The 16,440-nt window shown below is 39.8% G+C and overlaps 1 protein-coding gene across 6 annotated transcripts in view; it reads right to left on the reverse strand.

Moving 5' to 3' along the window:
• Positions 1-1,056: 1,056 nt before the first annotated feature.
• Positions 1,057-16,440, reverse strand: part of LOC136449017 (protocadherin-15-like) — a 44,621-nt gene continuing 29,237 nt past the window's right edge. For 4 of the 6 annotated variants that reach the window (XM_066448779.1, XM_066448776.1, XM_066448777.1 and 1 more), the window contains 16 exons: positions 15,960-16,076; positions 15,125-15,262; positions 14,276-14,388; positions 13,834-13,934; positions 13,239-13,382; positions 13,010-13,093; positions 12,492-12,538; positions 11,778-11,984; positions 11,262-11,350; positions 10,825-10,908; positions 10,432-10,500; positions 10,005-10,211; positions 8,099-8,185; positions 7,617-7,653; positions 6,947-7,062; positions 1,057-3,831 (listed from right to left, as the gene is read on the reverse strand). In XM_066448779.1, coding sequence (XP_066304876.1) covers positions 3,498-3,831; positions 6,947-7,062; positions 7,617-7,653; positions 8,099-8,185; positions 10,005-10,211; positions 10,432-10,500; positions 10,825-10,908; positions 11,262-11,350; positions 11,778-11,984; positions 12,492-12,538; positions 13,010-13,093; positions 13,239-13,382; positions 13,834-13,934; positions 14,276-14,388; positions 15,125-15,262; positions 15,960-16,076 — 1,974 coding nt within the window. In that variant the 3' untranslated portion in view covers positions 1,057-3,497. Of the gene's footprint in view, positions 3,832-6,946; positions 7,063-7,616; positions 7,654-8,098; positions 8,186-8,243; positions 8,782-10,004; positions 10,212-10,431; positions 10,501-10,824; positions 10,909-11,261; positions 11,351-11,777; positions 11,985-12,491; positions 12,539-13,009; positions 13,094-13,238; positions 13,383-13,833; positions 13,935-14,275; positions 14,389-15,124; positions 15,263-15,959; positions 16,077-16,440 lie in introns of those variants that run through there. The other 2 variants (XM_066448780.1, XM_066448781.1) reach the window with 2 other exon arrangements.

Here is a 16,440-nt window from a genome sequence, read left to right on the forward strand (position 1 = left end):
TGTTTATTGCAAGTACATGCCCGGAGGCTAATTGCAAATGCATAATACATGGGTATAATGGTATTGAGGACTAGTTTCTACTACAGTCAACTAACTTTTAAATTCTAGAATATACATCGATCTAGTTATGTTGGGTTTGGCTTCTTCTCTTGAGGCAGTGGAATACGAATTTACCCCCTTCTTCTGTAATATGTGGGTTCCTTGATTTTAATAGAAGTATTGACGTTTATTCAAGTCAGTATGAGTTAACGTTGCATATTAACATTGTTTAGTTTAGGTTAAGTTTGGGAGGAATAATTGTTTTCTACTTATAGACCAACCGTTGTGTGGCTTGGTTATTATATCGAAAAATGACTTCTTTGGGCGCGAACTTACCAAAACCAAACCAAACATGGCAATAAAACGTATTGCCATGGCGACGATTGAGTGGTTATATGTAAGTGGTGTACGATTAACATTTTTATGCTATCTTTGACATGTGCTATTTTAGGGCTCCTCCCGTTAAATGGAAACAGGTTTTAAAGTAATTGTTCAGTACAGTAAAGAGGGTTTCAAATACCATTAAAACAAAAGCACACACCACTAACACCATAAATAACTTCACGGAGGTTTGTGTCCAACGGACTATTGTTGTCTTTGATTGCATGGATCAAAATCGACTTCCATTGATCACTATTAGTACTGCAGCAGTATTGCTAGGTTCAGACACATGTAATTAATGGAAAGATTGCTCCAACTTCAGTAAATTGTGGGGCGGTACTGGCGAAAATCAATGAGCATGGATGTCATCCATAAGATGTGGCCTAAGCAATGGATACACAAAATCACAACGTATGTCTGTGTTGCACAAATACACTAGAATATAGGGAATCAAAAACACCTTTAACTTATTACGGTTTATGTGTTTTTGCATAGAATGATGAAATCAAATCTTAACACCGCATATCATATAACCTTCTAACGGATAAAAGACTTTCCTATCTCTGAAAAAAGCTGACGTCATGCGTGTGGTAAACAACACAAAATCCTCCAGCGAAAGAATCTTCAACAACATAATAAAAGCAAGTTCCAACATTCTGCTAAAGTCAAAGAAATCAACTTGCCAATTAAATAATACTGTCGATGTGCAAGCAACAAAAACATATTTAAGTGCTACATTACACCATTATCTATAGGAGAAAAGAAATTCCTATATATACCAAATCTGCCTACTGCTACATATAGTACAGTCAAACTTGCCAAAGTCTGGTCTATGTGGACAGGTGGTCACTATAGATAGAATTCTTTTAAGAATTAAAATCCTTGTGTCAATGGGAAAAGTTATCTAAGGGACCACCAAAAAGGTACAAAACTGGTGGTCCTCATATAGAGGGAATCACTTGACAGTACTGTTTCACTACAAGTTTATAAACATTGTCTAGTACATGAACACCAAACATGACAGACATACACAATATTCAGTCTTGTTCACTTCAAGTACAATATTACACCACACTGTGACATATTGTCATATTGCATACCTCTTTGGTCACATTACTATAGCAACAACAAGATACTCGTACATTCACAATATACTCGCACATTCCAAACATCATCAAAAGCTTTTGGCAAATGCACAGGTCTGACTTCATAAATCCACCTTTTGGATAAAAAAAAAAACTATCTAGGAAGCCCAGAGGGATATTTTGATGGAAAACATTGGTCCTATGGAAAAATACTGTCCCACAAACTAGACTTAACATAATCTGGAGACCCCTAATTGGGTTTAAGGGTAAACATACAAGGTCAAGCCGGTTCATTATACAGTCTGTTGTACAACATGCATTCATTTACTATTACACAGCAGTTACAACATGTTCTCTCATGGTCACAGTACTAGTGTTGCCTGCTTCAAAGGTACGGTATATCATTGTCTGAATGTCAAACAGACAAAATTCAATAAAAATCCATTCACCTAAAATCAGCATTGCTTGCCAGCTCTCTCCAGAGTGAAAAAGTCAAACCGTACATGAACACTTGTGTCGCTGTTATACTTAATATGCAGTTTGGACCCAAACCTTAATAATAAAATAGACATTGATACACTCGATAGTCTAATACTCTGCAAAGAACTCATATTAAAACTTTGTCCACCAGGGACACACACAGTAAAGTGTAACACAACCATACTCAACATCAAAATAACAATAGCTATCCACCCATAACAACATCTAATATACATCTTTCTCCATGCAAACATCGTACTGTCTAGATGGCACCAGAGGAATACGGTAAGATACAGGGCACATCTTCAAGCTGGTACTCAGTACTACATGTATTGAATTTCTAGCTGAGGTACAACACTTTCAGAACATTACGCAGACTTTCCGAGCCATATCTCCTATGTACACAGGAAAAGCATGTGGCCATCTGAACCACTTGTTTTCTTTAAAATTCATATTCTGTTTAAGGTGCAAACAGTCGATGATGTAAAAAGATTTATTCACTGAAGTACAAAGTTTCACCATTGTAACTGTGATATCGTTCTTAATGGTACCTGTAGATATAAATCCAGCACTGGTCACTTTGAACTTGGAGGGACACTGGGAATCTAACAAAATCTAACACAGCTGAATTCGAAATACAACATTGCAGATAGCTAATAATTTATGACAGAAATAATCACAACAGGAAAGCACTAAGCTATTTCAATCAATTATGGAACTTTTGCACATTCACCAAAACTTGACCATTACAGCTCACAGCAAATTCAGATTTTTCCGATCCCAAGTGTCCTGACAAATCTAAGGTCACCAGTTATTTCCATAATATCCAACCTTGACGGAGTATATTGTAGAGAATACTCCTCACATGACCTTTTCATACCAGTGAAGAGAAATTTTAGACAAACCAAAGTTACCTAGCAACTGATGCTGTCAAATCAGTGCCATTTGCATTTCATTGAATTGTAGCTCAAGCGTACACATCATCTTTGTGTTTATTGAAAGTTCTTTAATACTCTGTGAACTTCTTTAATCCTTAACCACTTTATACAAAGTGGTTACAGAGTATTGGACTTTCCCTTCAAGTCGAGCTATAATTCTAAGATGCAAATAGAGATCTGGCAGTGACACATCTTGTGAAAATGCTCAGGCCTGAAAAATGTAATGTTGTGTTTCCATTACTAACGTTACAGTCCTGAAAAAAATTAGATAGGTAGGTAGGGATTCTCTCTTTTTTTTAGATTTCAGCCGTCAACACAATAGGCTGTCATGACCAAGGGGACCTAGGTTTGGTGGGTCTGTTCATATGATCATATTACTAATATTTCAACAGAAATAAGAAGAATACTAATAATATTATGGAAAACGTTTCTACAATGTTTTCATCACTCAGATCATGTCAGATTGAAAATTATGTCCCTTGTCAGCAGTCGACCCCCCAAAAAGGCAGATTGTTGCTAGGGTTGTTTGGGAAACACAACGTTTTCTTCCTTGTCTTCATCGCTTGTTTCATCTTCACAGCAGGGTGATGGGAACCCCCTTGGCATCATAACTTCCCTTCGGCCTCTCATCCCCCTGACCGGCAGGGGGGGCAGACTGCGTACTTTGGTGAGGTTGGGAGGTCGGACCTTCGTATGGAACGATGTCTGGATCCTCCGTTGCCGTTGTTGGTGCCTTGAAGGTGCTCATCATGGTTGATTGGTACTTTGTAGTTGGGTTCATTTGGACATCGTGGCTGCCCCTAAAAGCTGTGGACTCCACCTCCACATCTGCAACTTCATCGTACGGTGTGATCTGCGGCTCATCTTCTGAGATCAAGCGTTGCTCGCTCCTGTTGTCCACAAAGGATCTGAGAGAATGAGACCAAACGTACAAAGTTACATCACACTTCACACATGCACATTTGAAACATTGCTTTGAATATCAAACAATCTCCAGCATTCATTTTTTATTACTGTGCCTTCAACAGATTGATTCCTTCATACCCATTATCATGGATTAAATGTTTCCATTGTTGATGTTAGTCTTCAGGCACCATGCAAATCATGAAATAGAAAGTTAGTTTGAAGCAGCTTTAACATGATATAATTTGATCAATCAGGCTCCTTAAACCGGACATGATACACTGTCAAGTTTTTAAACTGGACATCTGAAATTAAATTTACACTGTGTGTTAGATACCTACTAGCATGAAGAACAAATAATGAGAAGCAAAAAATGATCATTAGCCATTGCAGCTTATTTCCCATATACAGATGTACTTCATACCACTAGTCATGTCACATTTGGAAAGACACTAGAAAATCAGAAAATCTAAATTCCCTCTAAGCCTTATATTTCAACTTTCTGTTGAATACAAAGGAAAGTTTGGTGAGATTTTTGAGAAAAGTAATGCTTTCATCAAGGCACAGTAATTTGAAAATTCAATTCTGCCATAACTTTAATAGTGACAGAAATTTGGACTAAGTCATATATTTTCCAAGTTCCAAATGTTTCCAAATTTTCAGTGCCTTAAAGGTTTCAAATACAAAGTAAGCAGAGTATAATAGTATTGTGATAGGCTCAGAAATACCAGCCCTTTGGGAATGGAACTGCATGTGCGATGCTGTAAAAATGTGTGAGTGGTTAGCCGTGGATACATGAACGATGCCCAATATTCTTCCACCACCAGCTTTCCCTGTGAGTACCAAGAAACAACAACATTTACCTGCAAATCTTAGTCTTCTCCTGTCAAGGACATGTCCAGAGAGCAGAGGGAAAAGAGTAGAAGATGCAGAATATCAGTTGTACAGCTTAGTCAGTGCACACAGACAGCAAAGAAATACACAATTGTTTAATACTGCAGATCACTTATTCACCAGTCTGAGAGCTAGCCCTGTTTAGTTTGTGTGCTCCAGCTGTGGCTACCTTACAACTGTTGACGGGCTATTAGAGCTTGGAGCAGAAACAGGCTAAATATGGCTGGATCTCAGAAGACTTCTTCACATTTTGTGTTATTATCTGGATATAGGGTAGCCTCCATAGCAGGCTCTCTGGGCCTGTACGGGCCAAATGGTTACGGGCTGGCTTCACAAACAACCCAGTACAAGCAAAAAGTGTATTACCAGCCCCCCAAAAAGCCCAGAGAGCCTGCTATGGAGGCTAGACATGGGGGGGGGGGGGCAGCCAGCACTTTGTAAGGCTGCAAGGAAGCACTCAGGTAAGAGAAATCAAACAGAGTACTGACTGAGAGAAAAAGTCTGGAAAACAATATGCTGGTATGATTTTGAGTCATATGATACAAGTTGGCAATCTGTCATTTTGGTTAGTTAAACACCTCTGCAATCTCATTCAAAGAGAAATGTGATAAAAAGGTGATTTTCCTGTATCTCTTTTCATATTTAGTTAGCACCAGACTATTAAAGGTTTCTTTCCTACAATTATTGTGTGTGTGTTCCAAATGTCTGACTCCATCTTGGATCCACCAAAATGACACCAAGTACACTGTATTTGTACATTTCAGGACATCACATGCAAATATCCTATTACAATTATCATATTACAATTAATAACTTCTCACCCCGTACTGTCTACACACTTCAGATTTTATCAACAATATCTTTGGAGGAAGATTTTCTTCTCCTAGGCCGTCCTTGTCTGGGTGAGTCGCCAACGCTCTCTGCAGATGACGAATCTCCGACAGACGACGACTGTGAGCGTCCACTTCCAGAACTTTTCCGTCCATTTCTCGGAACAGGGGAAGCTAGAGTGAGAGGAACGATTCTAACCGGGACCCCCCGCGATGTCCTGAACTCTCTCCTGCTGGGGAGGTGGGCAGTGGTGCTTGGGGGAGGTGCATTCTGGGAGATGCCAGAGCGGGCAGGACTGCTGAATGGGGTGCCGGTGCTGCAGGGGATAGAAGGGATCGGGGTGCCTCCAATAGAGGTGTAGCCAGAGGTAGGAAAGGAAGGGATGGAAGGTCCACCGAATTTGGAGTAAGTGGCACTGGATGGCAGTGGATGGCTGGAAAATGACGTTCTTCCACTGGTTGGTGTCTGGCCACTCAGGGGGCTGTGGAAACTTCCAGACGGCGTTCTCACACACCCGATGGGCACGTGGTACTTCTGCGGCACCGTTAAGAGCGGTCCGCTACTGGTTGAAAAGAGGCTAACAGGGCTGTCTTCTTCTTCACTACTCGATGCATCTGCATCAATCGCGATTATGCTTTCTCTGTCGAAGAAGTCAGGCGGGGGCCGGGGAGGGTAGGGGGGCGGCGCGTTAGCACTCTCAAAGTCGGTGTCCACGCTTTCTGAAGAAGCCATGGGGACGTGATGGCAGCTGATCAGCGGGGCGACAGTTATGGGAACGCGGCGATATCTGAAGGGAATCTTGGGAATGTTGTAAGCGTAACTGCCACTGCTTGTTGGAGTGTCAGCCTCGTAAAGCATAGAGGACCCACTACCAAGAGAGCTGTACAGAAGAGTTCTGCAGAAGGACAGAGAGCAGTAGAAGACAAGAAGAGTGTTATGAGAAGGGTATAAAGGGCTAGCAAGTTCGTACATGTCAGGAAGAAGAGTTAGTGAAGAGATGCAGGTGGTCACACAACCTCATTCAAATACTTTACACTGTGCTTAGAAAATCTATCCATCATAATTACTGTTGTTGTCATCATTGAAATGAAATTTTATGTTGTTGAAAGGGTTAACCTGAGAAAGAAGAAAGGAAAAGCCCTTAAGAATGGGGCAAGGAAGCGATACTACTATTGAGGAGACTTTGAACCAAGGCTCTTGTCCTTTTCTAAAAAAAAAGCTCACATTGCAGGTGTAGTATAGTTTTCAGCTGAAGTAGAAACATGTCATTCTCTTAACTGCGTCACAGAACATTTGAAAAGATACTAGTTGTTGTCATCTGTATCAGAACTGGGTCACATTTTCAAAATCCCCAAAAACATTTATGATAAAGGTGATATTGTTCTCTATACACACCCTTTATCAAACACAGGGTTCCTCATCTGTATTGCATAGAAGCTGCCGTCCTCAGCTTGGAACACAACGTCCTGTTCATTGGGGTCTGTTCCCTCTGGGATCTCCATTGCTACTTCCTGTAATAAGATGGAGTGACAATTTAACTGAACACCTGGGCCCTACATGGTCAAGAACTGCTAGACAGAGGAAAGCCTGGAGTCTGACAAGCGAGGGGTTCCTCCTTAGGAGTGAAAACACCCTGGAGTGATGATGATGACTTCTTGTAATAATGTAGGAACATCAACTTGATTAAAGTCTCGCTTTTCAACATACATGCAGTTTTCTTTAGTACACAACTTTAGTCAATCTCTACACGTTTTGGCGGCTGGTCTGGTACCTTCATCCATGCAAAGTCCTGAAGCTGACATTGGCTTTCTTGTTTCATTCTGTGTTTTATCATACTTATAGATGACTCTTCTTCCTTATGAAATAAGGCAAAAGTGGTTCTATTTCTTGTAGAAAAACAGCTTTACTTTTAATGATCATTTATCAGACCCTAAGTAACATATTTTTCCACAGTTAGTACATATTCTTCTGAGAAACTCTGTGATCATAGTTTTGTTGATGTCCCAGTAGCATAAAGGGTTACATAGAAAAACGTTACAGCCAACGAATTGAGTTTTCAACTTACCTGTGACTCGTAGGCCCTGAGATATGGTACTCCACCGCTGGATTATTAAAAAAAACATTTAGTCACATTTTGTAAAGTAAGCATCAACAGATAATCTTACAAAAAATGTTAAAATAACCTTTTGTTTTTAAGATGAAGCAAATATGTCAACCAGTCGAAAAAATCTAGATCTGACATAGAAAGTGTAAGTATTCAATAAGATGATTCAAAGCCTTTTGCAATGATTTACAATGAAAATTAAACAATGAGGTTAACAGGAGCAGATAGGAAAAGTTGACAACAAAGGTTGGTGCACAGTTTGTGAGAAGGAAAAACACAAAAATGCTCACATACAGGAAAGCCACGACAGCAATCATAAGGAAGGCCTCAACAGAAAGAGATGATGAACAAGAATGATGTCTTAAACTTGTTTGAGTTTGGGAAATACAAAGATACACCAAGGTAAACAAACTGATATCAACATAAAACAAATATGAACATACTTGGTGTTCGTGCCATCTAGCTCCTCATACGCATTATAGTTGGGAATGTATAACAGCCGGTTTTTCTTCATCAGAGCATTCGTCCGCCTAGAGTGTTGTAAGGAATGATGGGTTTTTGTGCTTTGATACTTTGGTCTTGTTTAACTTCAGGGTTTCCATTTCTATTAGTTCAGGCTACATTGGTCTCTTCTATTTGGAAAGACACTAAAAATCTAGAAAATCAGTCAGTATTGCTCTGAGGAAGGTGACAAATAGTCACTAAAATGTTACGTACATATAAACTTATTTTATTGGTATAAACTCACCACTGAAAAAAACAGTGCTTGGTAGAGAATTAGAATTGCTTGGAGGAAATCTTTAGTTTTCTTTGTTGACTTGGGGATAGAAATTATATTGTTTTGCTAAGAGTAAATGGAAACCCTGCTTCAAGTAATCAAGATGTAGACATGCATGAAAACATTCACTAGCTGGACATGACACAGTCAGCATCCACTATATACATCTACACACATAACAGAATGCATTACAACTGTACTATTAAAGCAAATAAATAACATAATACACACACACACACACACACACACACACACACACAGTATCATGCTGTTAGTCTTGTATCCACACAAAACTATTTTTGTTTCTGTGGTCTCACCTTCAACAACACAACAGGTTCAACAGAGTTGCTGAGCATTGGAATGGCGGGATGGGAGGGTTAGTGGGATAACATGGATGGATTTAGCACAAGTATGAAGACCATGGAATGTCAATGACTGACCGAAACTAAGACTGGTCCCTTTGAATGGGAAAGATACTGGAAAGTTTTAAAAGCTTATTTGACTTTTGACTTCTGGGTATCCGGTATTTTCACTTGTTTGGGGACCCTGCATCAACATTTTTAGAATGTCAATTTAAAAGTACTAGTATGCTTTGCCCTATATTTTTATTTGGTGAATATGTAGTCTGTAGTACACTATAAAAAATGTACACTCTCCTGGGTACTGAATGTGTAGTCTGTAGGACACTATGGGGAATGGTACTTTCCATGGTGCTGAATGAATATTATGTAGTACACTGTCCTGAATGGCCCTCTCCTTGGTGCTGAATGCATAGTCTGCAGAGCACTTCAAGAAGGATCCTGTCCTTGGTACTGAATGTATATTATGTAGTACACTGTCCTGAATGGCCCTCTCCCTGGTGCTGAATGTGTAATCTGTAGGGCACTATAAAGAATGGTACTATCCTTGGTTCTGAATGTGTAGTCTGCAGTACACCCTAAAGGATGGCCCTCTCCTTGGCACTGAATTTTGATGATAATCAGATTTTTTCAACTTCCAGTGTCTTTCCCTTTTTTTCCTGTTGCCAATTGATCATCGTGCACATTGTCTTAATTTTTCTGGTTGTGCCATTTTGAAGCAATTTTGAAAAGCATCTTAAACATTTTATTGTTGAGGTTAAAATGCTTACAGTTGAAAATTATTAAACTTGTATCTATATTCTTTGCAGTATTCTGCTGAGTTGAATCAAAGGTGAATTGTCTAAGTGTTGTTATGATGTTATTCTGTATATCTTTAAAATCTTATCTACAACATCAACAATTAACCTCAAGTACTACATGTACTTTCAAAGAGTCCAAGGCTACCCTTTATCCATATGAATATCATCCTATGCCATTACTATGTTGAATACAATTAATGGTACTGTCCTTGGTGCTGAATGTGTATTATGTACTGAGTAGTACAATGTCCTAGACGGTCCTCTCCTTAGTGCTGAATGCATAGTCTGTAGTACACTGGCTGATTTGTCTTTTTCTCTAAAAAAGCTAGCAAATCACTTTATTCAAAGTATTTCAGTGTTACTTTTAGCCTAATCATTTAGTAAGCAAATGGGCAGTATTTCCTGTCCTTACCGTCTCCATGTGATGATGATGACTATGATGCCCACCACACTAGCCAGGAAGATGAGGCAGCCGAGTGCGATGAGCGCTCCCTCGGTGAAGGACAGACTGTTCGTCATGACCTGCTGCTCCTCCGGCGCGCGCACCTCCAGCACCTCATCCCCGGGAAAGAAGCTGCCAAACAGCTTGTTGATCTCATCCATTTTGGATGCTAAAATTCTGGGAAGCAGAGAAACGTTACATTGAAAAACTAATCCACCAAGAGTATGATACAGGGAAGGGAAGCCAAAATACTGTATGGATTGACAGCAGCTATGGATGCATTGACAACTCCCAAAGAAACTGCAAAAAAGCTTCTAGGTCAAATATTCTTGGATGCAACCATTTTAGAAGTTCACAAGGCAGGAGGAAATATACAATAAACAATAACAATACTCACTCTAATATTTTCTCTTTGGACATTGGCTGATTTGTCTCTTTGTCTAATATATAGAACCCCACCTCCGTCCTGGAAAAGGGAAGGTCTTGATTAGGTTAGGAGATAAATACTATAAAAAATTCTACAATGTGAAAAAAAAGGAATACATGTACCATAAAGAATACATGTACCAACAGATATATCAAAATGGTACTGAGGCAACAACATTTCTGTCTTCACACTAAAGTTACTGAACACCATTCATGCTTCAAATAGACTTAAAAAAACAAGGCCATCTCCATTTTATCATGAGAATTTCTCGACATGCCTCACTCCCCATGCGTGTATCTTTTTGAGGCCCTTTTACAGAAAAAGATGATAGAACACAAAAGTGCAAATAGTGTAGAGTCTCACTTTGTGGCATCCACAGTGCCTGCCTGAACACTAGGGCTGATGTTGTCAATTACTGCAACTCCTCCAGTGATGTTGGACAGCAGGCTAGAATGTGTATAAAACACAGTATGCGATTTTGAATAAAATTATTTAGTAATATAAAACCTATAATCCATGAAACAAAATTGCCGGGTAGCATCAAAGCTCACATTAAGCTTATAAGTCTTGAAATCGATGGCTAATTACTCTGCCTAAACAACATTACCTTGAACAGATCTGAAGCACTACGGTTGGTCCTGTCCTTTGTACTGAAGCTTTCTACTGCTTTGATCAGTGTTATGCTGGACATATTATCTCTTTCAGCGGATAAATATATACCTTTGTATAATCTTTTACTGAAAATTTAACTTTCCATGAGTACTGGCTGGATATGAGAGCTTTGATGAGAAATATCCAACCTTAAGAGTTTGTTGCGGTTTTCGTCCACCATAGTTGCGGGTGCATTCCCCACCAAGATGACTTTATTATCCTCACTCATCACAGTAACCTGTTTGGACAAACTCATTCATTAGAGATGGGCCAAACATTATCTTATGAAAAATACTTAGATATAAACTTTATCATTTGTTTGTATCACATAAACTGGTTAACTGAATCACACAATATTTTTGCACTTAAAAGTCAGAAAGTATAAGTGGAGTTAACACATGTATCATCCGCGACTGAGTCCCTGATTTCTCAACATCCCCTCTTCATTGTCATTGCAAAGGAAAGCTTAAAAATCACACATTTTGATATAAAGATTATACATAGACAAGTTGTCATTAAGTACAGTAGGCGCTTTAAACAGATCAGTAGAGGTTAATAGGCATAATTTGAATGTTACAAGCTATTTGATGTAGACATACCCATGTGCTGTGTTATACTGAATGATACATAAACCAGTTAACCAAATTATATATACAGAAACTTACCATAACTTGTGCAGAAGCTACATTGTTACCGTCTGAAGCCTCCACAGCGACTGCCAGCACTTTTCCCATCTTCCCTGTAAAGGGTACAGCTGCCTTGATGACCCCCGTTGACCCCTCGATGGCAAAGTTGCCGGTGTTATCCTCCTCCCCAGACTGCCTCAGTGAGTATCGGACAGTGCTGAAGTTCCCACTGTCAGAGTCTGTGGCCTGGTATAAACCAAGTTAGCAAACTGTTAGATGTTTGATGCAGAAAAAAAAGTACTTCCTGAGCAGATCAAAGAGAGCCTAAAGATCAGGGCTGTCTCCAGGACCCGTCCCTCAAGCCCGGAAATTTGCTTGTTGGGACGGGGAAAAATATCACCTCATCTGACAAAAAATCTGAATTGATGAAAAGGTATTTTTGTAAGCTTGAGATGACAGATTTAGCAACGGAAATTAACAACATGGGATTGCAAACAATGAGTGGTGCAGTAAAATTCAAAGCTGGAGCCAGTCCTGCTACACATGTAATACTGGGAACTAAATACAAGTGTAGCATAAGTGTAGATAACTAAACAACAACCCCATGCAAACAAAGACCTTGGCATCAACTTTGTACTCATGTTGGATTTTGATAATCATTTACCATCTGTAAAAATGTAAGTCATCATACCATACTTTTGTGGTGTCAAGAAAGTCACAATTTTAAGAAGAAATCAGTTCATCCAAACTTACCTCCACCTTGAGAATACTTGCAAATGTGCCAATAGTCTCTGTGACTCCTGAGTATGTGGAAACAAAAATGGTTACTAGGTATTCTTTCTTTGCATTTAAACATCATCATGAAAAACTATCAGGAACTTCTACAGTCAACCATCAGGGATGTCCTTATAGCTCAACTGGTAGCAGCCTCACAGGTGATGTGAGCTCCTGGTTACAATCAGTTGCTAACAGGGAGACCCCGGTTCAATAGTTGGTCAGGAAATCTTGGGGCTGCATCCATCTTTCACAAGAGACTTAGAATGGGGGTCCCGTGTTCAAGAAGGTGCCTGGAGCATATTAATGGGGAAGGGCTTCCAACTTGAGATCTTCCCTGTAAAAATACACCCTGCTACTGAAACAACAAGGAAACTTGCCTCCCTATGTGCCACTAGGCGCTGCAAGGGACTGAACGAACGAACAGTCAACAATCAAACATAGACAACAGACAAGGAAATCTACTGTACTAGGAACTAAGGCCCCATATGTCCCACCTGTGACATACTCGTCCTGAGTGAAAACAGGAGGGTTGTCGTTTTCATCCTGCAGGGTGATGAGAATCTCTGCATAGTCAGGATCTACAAGACAAGACCAAGAATATACTTAAGACATCTGCTTCCTTCTGTCAGGTACATTAAAATCTACTATATCAAAATACAAGAAACTAGAATACCAACAATTTTTACTTTTAGCAACTTTTCCAATGAGAACATTGCTCCTTACCATCTGCCTCTGTGGCTCTCCTCCTCCTCTTTCTGATTGGCTGATCACTGTATGCCCTAATAAGGAGCCTGTAGGACGTGACTGTTTCATGGTCTAAGGTCTTATTCACATACACCACCCCTCCTGAGTCTATCCGGAAAGTTCCTAAGGAAAAAGAAAACAAAACATTACTTCTGGCAGCTGCTCTTGATCTTTTTCAAAATTATACTCCAAGTACACAATATATATACTGTTTGATTGGGATAATTTGAAGCTTTGATCCAACACAAAAATTGACTCACCATGAATATTCAGTTGGACCTCCAACCTTCATCAGATATTAATACTGTTTGATATTCTAAGACATAAAATGTGATTGCTACATTTAGTCATATATGGAGTGTTTGCTATTCCAATCACTGACTGACTCTCATTTTTATCTGATCTTAACCTCAGAATCAACAGATGGCTGCTGCAAAAAGATATCCTCACAGTATTTGCCATGCTCATCGGAGAGGTGTTTTTCTCAACACCCAAAGAAATCAAACCAAAAGAGCTACAACTAACAAAAGATATTTCCAAATGCCCCTACAGGGGAAGGATATATAACACATACCTTCATCATTGCCCCTTTCTATGCTGTATGCTGCTGCTCCTTCAGCAAATACAGACACAACATCAGTTCCTACTGGGGTGTTCTCACTAAGTGAAGGCACTCTGGAAGGCAACAGGAAAGTTTTTATCACTAGCGGTTATACTGACTTTATTCCTGATTCATTTTTACACCAAATACTTTCATACCGATGATGGTTATCAATCTTGAACCTTTGATACACAGTGGTAGGTTGAAATCATTTCATGCAACATTTTGATGTAGGAAAAAAACTGTAAAAATTGGCCAAACTGTGTGTAGAATTTTCTTAGACTTAGAGTCTAGGTTGGCCGGTTTTCATGGTCAACAAGATCCTCAACCTGCAAAATTCCTATGGGAAATTATACACACCAGTTTCACCATCAAAGAATATAGATTTAAGGGAGTACTTCCTGGGAGTACTTACTCATAGAGATTTCTCTGAAAGACAGGTCGAGTGTCTGAACTGAGCACCGTGATGCTGACTGTTGCTTGTGATGACATGGCAGGATCACCTCCGTCATAGGCCTCCACTTCCAGCTAGGTATAACAACAACAAGGCCAAGTTAAATTTATGGACAGGCAAACAAAATCTAATGCAAGAGCTGAATAAAACAACAGAGTTGCCCTACAAGATACCAAGACTTTTAAATCAAGAGATGACGATTGCATTGATAAGAATTTGAAGTTTCCCAAATGGATGCCAACAGGCAATTTCAAGGTAGATGCTGATACAGAGGCAGCTTCAGGCTAGCTGATGGTGCAGAGGTAGTGATTTTACCTGAAGATGAACTTTTAATGTTCAGCTCATTGCAAGCATTAACAAAAAATGTTGCACATCTCGTTACAGTCATCAAAAAAACTGCTATCTGCAAACCTACCATAATAAGACAATTATAAAATAGATATGGATTCAAATGTCCATAAATGGAATTTTGTTGCCAGTCCCTCTAACACTATATGCATGTACTTTGTAGCCATGGGAAGTGTACGTTAGGAGTGGATACAATAGTACTGTGAATGTTACAATGGTGTAATGTTCATGGTTTTCACAGTAACTTCTTCACTGCAAACTCAAAACCACAGCAAAAATGTTTTTTCTGTCTTCTGCCCTCCTACACCCTTGTTTGAACCACAAAGTAAAAACCACTACAAACATCCCATTTTCTCCCAACCATGAAACTAAATCCCCACTATCATAGGCGTTTACAGTACCTCATATGCAATACATGTACAAACAAACAAAAAAACACTGCTTTAGAGGATGCAGTAGTACCTGATATGTGTCCCCCGGTGCCTCCCTGAGGTTGAGCCTTGTGGTGACCACCCCTGATACTCTGTCCACCCTAAACAGGCCTGCAGCCATGCTGTCCTCATCAGCTAGTCTGTACAGCACCTGGGCTGATGGGGTACCCTGCACGACACAAAGGAAAGGAAAGTGATGTCGAACCAGTTTAGCTCAAATAAACTCAATGAACGGATGAGCTATTCTTCCACTGGTCGTGACAGAGAAGACAGACGCTATGTACAGTATTTACAGGTTCATTGTACCGGGGAAATTCCCCTAGCTCTTTTCGACAAGCACAATGAACAGTGGACCACGGCTTAACGTCCCGTCCTAAGGACTGCGAGCCTTCCCAGTAGCGTGCATGTGGGGTGAGCGATACAGCCAGGATTGAACCCGGGGCTTCTAGTTCCAGAGGCAAGATCGCTAACCACTGGACTAGCACGCTACAAAGGAACAGTCGGATTCATTTGGTGCAATGGCAAAGCTAAGGATTGCTTGTCACTAATTGAGTATACAGGTCCTGCAAAATATGCTTGAGTGCCTTGAACAACAAAGAGGAACAGTCACTGACGAAAGATAACAAATGCTATCTGAAATGTCTGACCGTTTGCAACATCTATCAAGTTGCTTGTCAATGAGTAACTTTTGCATTGTGTACCTCATTATCTGGATGTCTAACCTTCATTGACGTGCCAATCGATAGTGTAACTTATTAGACACCATTACAAAGATAAGGATTTGTTGTCACAGGTTGAACATAAAGGTGTAAACCTACACTTCCTTCTTCATGAATAGACTATGAGATAAACAAGCCATTGCAAACCTGCACGTCATTGTCGGTTGCATTTACAGTAGTGATGTTTGTGCCGACCGCAGCATTGTCTAGCACCTCTGCTGAGTACTCATGCTGACTGAACACTGGGGCAAACTCATTCAAGTCCTGCAGGGGGCAGATAACAGAAACAAGAGTAACCATCAGACGAAATTACTTTAACATATTAAGAAATAATGTACATTGTAGTGTATCACCTTGCTGAGTCATTATTTGTAGATTACACCTGTTGTATAGTCAAGCTAAAGATAACAGCATTCACACTACTTTTATCATCAGGAATATTAACTGTTACCTTAGTACCTTGTAGTACTGTATCATCAGGCACAATAACTGTGACCTAGGTAACTTGTATCACTTAGGTTTAAGGGAACTACAATTATCACTCTGAGTCAGCTCACAAAGATGTCTTTATCACATAGTTTACTGGACATGAACTAGTGTTAGGACACAGCATGCTCTAGCACAACAT

Source organism: Branchiostoma lanceolatum, chromosome 14 (genome assembly GCF_035083965.1).
Source record: "Branchiostoma lanceolatum isolate klBraLanc5 chromosome 14, klBraLanc5.hap2, whole genome shotgun sequence".
NCBI classification, from domain to species: domain Eukaryota; kingdom Metazoa; phylum Chordata; class Leptocardii; order Amphioxiformes; family Branchiostomatidae; genus Branchiostoma; species Branchiostoma lanceolatum.